Genomic DNA, 6,955 nt, shown 5'->3' with positions numbered 1-6,955 from the left:
CTTACTAAAGACAACATAAATGGTATGTACTACTAGTATTATAATAAACATGTATTTCTTTTTTTATTTTAACTGTATATAAGATTAGAGTTAGTAATCATTGTATATTTTAAAGTGAATTATATTCATAAAGTTTACTTATGATGAAAATCATAATAAATTTGTAAATTTTTTAGAGTATTCACTGATGAGGTCAGTTTTATTAGAAGTACAGCATTCTCAGCATGATAGGACATTATCCAGGTATTTAAATAAACATTTAAATGCTTAAAATAATCATGGAATGTTTCCTGTAAGGTAAAAGTAACTTTATTAATATCTATTTGTCTGTTATTCATAAACTATCAAATCAAATAAAACTATCAAACTAGGCTTCATCCCGGGAATCATTGTTACAATAAGAAGAAGAAGGTAATAGAAAGAATAATAAGAAGATTATTCAATATTTGTTCGATTTAAATATTTACTTTATTTTGAAATGCTATATTAAATAATAATATTATTAAATAATTCCTTTAATAATTTTGAATACTATAAAGATGATGTACTTTGTCATTACCCAAGTTTTAATATTGTTTTGTATATTATTGTAAAAATCTTTGTTTTATTTACTTAATAAGAAACATTCATATTCATCAAACTTAATGTATCATTAAAAATTACTTTCAATATATTTTGTTTTAAAATGTAATAGTATTTTTAAAGCATAAACATTGTACAATTTGTAGAAATAAAGCCTCATACTGTCGGTCTTTTATTTACCTACGACTCTACGTCATACGTCACTACGTCGAACAAATGTCAAACAGCTAGCGAGTAGCGACATCTGTAGAACTCTATAGTCTTTTGAAATTGTCTCTATTGAGATAGGTTATAGAACATTGAAAATAAAAGTATACTGCTTTAGAGGGCTACGCACAATTTCGTTACGGTACTTGTAATTATTATGTCTAAGTTGCAGTACGTTGTTAGTCATAATGTTAAGAAGAGTTTGTTTGTTGTTTAAAACATGGCTTGTTAACATTATTTACCGTAATTCCATATAGATATGGATGGATGGATTTCAAGTTACCGGTAATATTATTTCAAGCCCTGGTTTATAAACAGTTTGTAACATGGTAAATCTAAATAGGTAGTAAATAAGTCACTATTTGAGATGGATATTGAAACTTACGAGCGAAAGTTATTCCATTATCAAGAAATTTTTGTAAGATAAACTTTGATTGTATAGCATGTAATTTAGACATATACTTTTCGAGAAAATGTTAAAATAATTCAACGCATTGTTTACGGGCGCAAGCATAGGCTCGAGTCCCGCCAGCCGCGGCGGTCGCCCTTGCCGCCACGTAATGCTTGCACTTTCTCAGAATTATGAAAATATGAAATAAATAATAATGAATTTGTGGCAAATACAGCATATGTGGGCGAAACTACGATGGTTTAGATATTTTTAATATTTCTATATATTAACATTTCTAATTGGCAACACTAGCAGCTATGCCAAGTGCACCCTTTGGGTAAATGTGTTCTGCTTCTGTGGCCAAGTGTCAACTGTTAAATTTTTTAATTAAATTCAAGTTCTATTAGCACTACTGCACTAGTATATGTTCCTTGTATTAGCAACAAACTACTTTTTATATTGTGTATGAAAAAAAGTTATTACATTGTATGTCCAAACTAATTATGCATTAAAAATAAAAAAGGTTACTATATCATTTCTAATTTTATAAAGTTTGTTTTTACATATATAGAATGATGTATCTAGATCGCTTATAAATATAAAAGTAAGTAGAAAAAAATATTGTTTGAACTTATTTTTAGCAATTTATTAATTTCCAAATAAAGTACTTAGATAATCTTCACGGCTTTACAGATTCTATTATGGCAAATACAGAAAATGACAGTAGATTTTTAGTTAAAGAAAACAAAATATCCGTAGAAGAATCACTTATTAATGCAGACATTAAGGAGACAAGTTCTTTAACAGATGCTCAACGCGCTCGCGCTGAACGAAACAGACAAAAAGCTTGTGCACTGAGAGCAGCTCGTCTCGTGCATCGACCAAAGTAAGCATACATCAATATATTATCACAGATCTCATTGCTCGAAATTAAAATATTTAAATTAACTTCCATTGAATTATACGAAATAAGTAGGTGTGGTCTGTTATTTGGGAAGTAAAATGATACTACCAGTTTCAAGTATGAAGCAATACTACTTTATTTTCTAAATACCCCACACTACAATTATAAAAATAAATGTCAATGAAGGTACACAATGTTACTAACATAAATTATATATAACAGGAAGTATGTTCAGTAGAGGCTGTACAATATGAGGATGATGCAGAAAGGTATATATTACTGCCGGTAACAGGGTTAATGGTGCCTAGGCTGCATTGATGAGCTGGCAAAACTTGGGCACAGCTGCACATTTGGCCGTTCACAATGTAGTGTTGGTACTGACACTGTTATACATCAGCAAAACATGAGTATTACAGAAGAATGAAAGAAAAATGAATGCTGTAGAGATGCAATCTATTTGCAAGATCTGCGGAGTCAGCTTAGCTGATCGAATCCACAATAAAGAGATAGATACCTGTAGGGACTGTAGCTTTTGGCGCTCCATTCTCTCTGACTACCCTGCTAGCAATACAGTATGAAGCTAGATTAGATTCATTCATTATTACATGAAAAAGTTAGAGAACAAACTATTGCAAATTCACCAAGCGGTGAATATTTTATAAAAAGTTATTAGCTGTAATCATTTTCATGTAAATTGATGATGTATTTATAAATTCCAAATTCAGTATGATACACTCATATTTTTTTCTTTGCTTTTTGTACAATATTCTATATAACTCTTTTATATGTTCAAATATTTACAAGACTTTATTAACTTTCTTGTGCAAAATTTTTTTCATTAACCATTACCAATATTAATTTTTAATTGTTTGTTTTTTCAGTAATGAAGGATGTATACAGATAGATAAAACTTCCTTGAAAGCATTGGACTCTGGTGGAGGGTTCTTGTTGGAGGAAGAGCCTGAAACTGTGGCTAAAGTAACCTCCACACCGGCCCCCATTGTGCACCCTTCAGAACAACCAATATGTCTAGAATGTGAGAAACCCTTTCCTCAGTCTTACCTGTTTGATACATTTGATTACAGTGTCTGTGATACTTGCAGGTGAGTTAACTTATAACAGATATAAAAATACATTGAATTCACAATGCAACAGCAGCAACAGCAAAATTGTAATGCTATAACACTTGTTTACTTTCAGGGATGATGAAGATGCACACTCTTTAATCACGCGCACAGAGGCCAAAAGTGAGTATCTGCTGAAGGACTGCGACCTGGACGCGCGACCGCCGCCGCTTCGGTGCGTGCGGCGCCGCAACCCGCACCGCTCGCGCTACGCTGATATGCGCTTGTACCTGCGCGCGCAGGTTGAGGAGCGCGCGCTGTTGGTGTGGGGCTCTGCTGCCGCGCTGGAGGCAGAGCGCGAGGCGCGCGAGGAACGCCGCACCCGCGCTGCCGGCTCGGCTGCGAGCCGCCGCCTGCGCGCGCTGCGCATGGACGTGCGCTCCAGCCTGTACGAGTGCACGCGGCGCGCGCACGAGCACGCCTTTGGGCCAGAGACCTACGACGCGGCCGCCGGCGAGTACCGGCGCGCCTGCGCCTGCGGGTACGTCGACACCTACGAGAAAATGTGACCACCGTCGAAATGAAATCACATTGATGAAAGAATATCTATATTTTAAGTTTAACATCATACATGAGTGTCGATAAGCACGGAACACACCTCTTTCTTATTTGCTGTTTGAAAATAAACCTCAGTGTTTGCCACCAGTGCTTGTTGTACATAGATTGTAACATAATGAGAAAAAATGAAATGCAATTTTTTAAATAACAGTTTTTTTTATAAATAAAAAATGTGATATTATATCTAGTTAGAAAAGTTTGTTATTATTGATGATCACAGCACCAACACACACAGTGTATGGAATGATTGAGATCACATAGAGTTCAACTGAGTGGGGTCGGTCGCACATGTGCACACATGTGTAGTGTTGTGATGATCAAGAATAAGTGTTTTATATAGCCTTTAAATCTTCAGGGAGCTCATTCTTGGGATGTTTATTTTCAAAATGCTGCTTATACGTCTTTGGATCTGGCATCTGAGCCTAAAAAGAAAATAAAAATTTACAATAATATTATTCCAATCTTTCATTTATCTACCTCTTATTGTGACCAATTAGTGTCACCAAAATATTATAAGAAAAAATAATATTATCAGGGACTTTGTCAATGTATATATATAAAGTAAAGTAAAATATTCTTTATTGTACACCAAAAATAAATCCATAATATTACATTAAAAAAAACACATAGCAAAGTACAAAAAGGCGGCCTTATCGCTAAATGAGGTCTCTTCCAGGCAACATTTGGGTAGAGGAGAAAATTAAGGAAATGGGAAAGGGTACACCGCAAATGAATATTTAAATATCATAGAAACCAAACAATGATTTTTTAAAATTTCTGTCTGTTTCTTCACACTAATTTTAGAAACCACTTAACTAATATAAATGCTGGTTGTCACCAATGGATTCTGACAAGCTTTCCTAAACATATAAGTGTTTTTATTACCATCGGTTTATAAAATTAAAAGTTACATTAATTCAAAGTATACTTTGACAAAATTATTAAACAGCTAATGAAACAGTTGTATAAACAATTATTTGATACAACTATTTCATTGAATTGCCTGAATTTTTAATTTTCAATGTTTTGACATGACAATAAATGAAAATAAAATGAATTTACGCAGCGAAAATTGCATTTACAGTGCGCGCGTACCTATAGTCTACTTAGACAAAAGTGAAATAATTAAATATTTTTCTATCAAATAGGTCAACTTTTGTGAGCAAAATGAAATAAATTCTCAAAAGACATAAATTACGATCTATTCACATAAATAAAATTGAAAGATCTGTTTTTAAATACACTTAAGTAAATATTTGTGTACTTCAAGCAGGCAATGCCACACACAACTAGTATATACCTAGTGTTTCTTTGGTTACATTTACTTATTATTTTTGTTAATTTCAATTAGTTAGGTACTTTTTCTAATATTAAGAATTTCCTTTAGTTACTTTACTTATTTTGTTTGTTCATTCCAATTACTCTGTTATTTTTTTTAATAATAAGTCTCCACTTATTTTTCTTGTTCAGCTTATTTTGATTATTTAGGCTTATTTGTTCTTACTAATCCTATTGAAAACTGAAAATAATTTCATAAATATTTGTATAGTTTAAGCAAGTGAAGCCGCATTCAGGTTCCTAGTATTGAATAAAACCTAAATGATTTTCATAATTGATTTTTTTATTAATTACTGTGTTTATTTGCTTCTTATCATCTCATCGATCTTTACAAAATGATAAAAGGGATTAAACATATTTATTAGGTATGTCATCGCCATGTGCCAACGCAATGCAGGGGCACAAGGGTGTAATGAGACTGTTGTGGGTTTTGATTCCTACTCGAGGGAATGAATTATTATTTATTAGACATTTTAGCTCCCTCTGCCTACCCTGCTGTATGCGGGATACAGAATAAAGCTGATTTATATCTATTATATATATTGAGTGAGAATTTTAGAATGAATGATAAATAGTACAGTTACAATGCTTACCTTGCAGATGGCACAGACATGTACAAGTGCTTTTTGTGCAGCCTTTTTCTGATCTGTGGCGCTGTGTCCTTGCTGTTTTTTGAGCTTTGACATTTTTTCAGCGGCTTTTGCCTGTGACTGTAATTTTTGCTGCCCTCGAGCCATCCTAAACGAAAATTATCTATTGTCAAAAACTTAATTAATAAGAAATTAACTATTGTTATTATCCATTTTAAATATCTTGTATTGACCATAACTATTATACATATAATGTCTATACACCAGGAATGGGTAGCACATGTTACTAAATAGATAAGCATGTCGACAACATGTGGTAAATCCATGTAGTGTCTATTGCTCTACTATTGTTCCTTGATAATTATTTATTAAGGAACAATAGTATATTTGCATTCATATTTACCTAAATTTGAAATCAAGCTTCTAGTAAGTTATGTTGTTACTCTCCATATATTTTGTTTACAACTTATATAGGAAATAAGTATGAGTCTGAATGCGGCTGAAATCTTTTTGTTTACATCTTAGGAGGAAATACGCAGAAAATATACATAATATGTGTGTTTGAGGTCTGTACCGAATTAATAAAAACAAATCAAATGTCTTTATTATGACAGAGAGAATGGAGTTATTTAACAAACTTCATCCAACTCCACAAATATTTTGTTCCATACGTCATTAGTAGCCGATTATAAAAAACATATAAAATAACCTTTTACATTGTAGTTTAGGTCTAAAAAATAGAAAAAGTGATACTTTGATACTTGTTTTCATTTTGAAAATTCATATTCATTACTGATGCACAAAACTTTATCAATAAAATAGATTACAATATATTACTAATTATTTAAAATTATCAAAGGCTTAGTAGACATAAAGGTAATTTTTTACATACCTCCTTAACGTTTATGTGCAAAAGATGAAGAATTCCAACAAAACAGACTAGTATTTACTAGTTATATTACTAATAAAATATATACATATATATATTACAGAGATAGTCTTTGTAATACAAAAAAATATATATATTTAAAAAACACCGGCAGAATCTTATCCTAAAATGTATCTTGATATTAGGACATAAACTGATAGTGATAAACTGTAAAGAAAGATTTCTAATTTAGCCAGATGGTAAAATCACACAGATTAAAGATATAAATTGTTGTTACGAAAATACCGTAATTTGTAGATTTTTATTTTAATTCGATTAAATTCGAATAAATGTTTTATTTTAGATAAAACATTTATCATCTTTAGACTATTT

General features: G+C 31.8%; 2 protein-coding genes across 4 annotated transcripts; one reads left to right on the top strand and one right to left on the bottom strand.

Moving 5' to 3' along the window:
• Positions 1-663: 663 nt before the first annotated feature.
• Xpac (DNA repair protein complementing XP-A cells homolog Xpac) lies at positions 664-4,221 on the top strand. Of its 3 annotated transcripts, none has more exons than XM_085191678.1 (4): positions 664-1,784; positions 1,853-2,066; positions 2,966-3,187; positions 3,285-4,221. In XM_085191678.1, exons 2-4 carry the CDS (start codon positions 1,882-1,884, stop codon positions 3,715-3,717), a joined length of 840 nt encoding a protein of 279 aa, XP_085047804.1. In that variant the 5' UTR covers positions 664-1,784; positions 1,853-1,881; the 3' UTR covers positions 3,718-4,221. The 3 variants fall into 3 exon arrangements, with proteins under 3 accessions (XP_085047804.1, XP_085047805.1, XP_085047803.1); XM_085191679.1 differs by having other exon boundaries at positions 666-1,703; positions 1,874-2,066; XM_085191677.1 differs by having other exon boundaries at positions 670-1,784; positions 1,874-2,066.
• On the bottom strand, positions 3,740-6,807 carry LOC146536065 (zinc finger protein 706-like). The gene is made up of 3 exons (XM_085191681.1): positions 6,587-6,807; positions 5,698-5,842; positions 3,740-4,188 (listed from the first exon to the last, which is right to left on the bottom strand). The coding sequence occupies exons 2-3, from the start codon at positions 5,839-5,841 to the stop codon at positions 4,099-4,101; spliced, it is 234 nt and encodes a 77-aa protein (XP_085047807.1). The 5' UTR covers position 5,842; positions 6,587-6,807; the 3' UTR covers positions 3,740-4,098.
• Positions 6,808-6,955: the final 148 nt, after the last annotated feature.

The sequence above is a fragment of the Heliconius melpomene genome, chromosome 10 (assembly GCF_056956725.1).
Source record: "Heliconius melpomene rosina isolate 202511_hmr_F chromosome 10, ASM5695672v1, whole genome shotgun sequence".
NCBI lineage: Eukaryota > Metazoa > Arthropoda > Insecta > Lepidoptera > Nymphalidae > Heliconius > Heliconius melpomene.
Note: the sequence above shows the minus strand (reverse complement) of the source record. Positions and strands in the feature narration are given on the sequence as shown.

Excerpts from the sequence above, each read along its gene's own strand:
- Xpac (XM_085191678.1), top strand. The coding sequence starts at position 1,882 with ATGGCAAATACAGAAAATGACAGTAGATTTTTAGTTAAAGAAAACAAA. Across the intron at positions 2,067-2,965 it reads CGTCTCGTGCATCGACCAAA|TAATGAAGGATGTATACAGA; the intron begins GTAAGCATACAT and ends TTGTTTTTTCAG. Across the intron at positions 3,188-3,284 it reads AGTGTCTGTGATACTTGCAG|GGATGATGAAGATGCACACT; the intron begins GTGAGTTAACTT and ends GTTTACTTTCAG.
- LOC146536065 (XM_085191681.1), bottom strand. The coding sequence starts at position 5,841 with ATGGCTCGAGGGCAGCAAAAATTACAGTCACAGGCAAAAGCCGCTGAA. Across the intron at positions 4,189-5,697 it reads ATGTCTGTGCCATCTGCAAG|GCTCAGATGCCAGATCCAAA; the intron begins GTAAGCATTGTA and ends TTTTCTTTTTAG.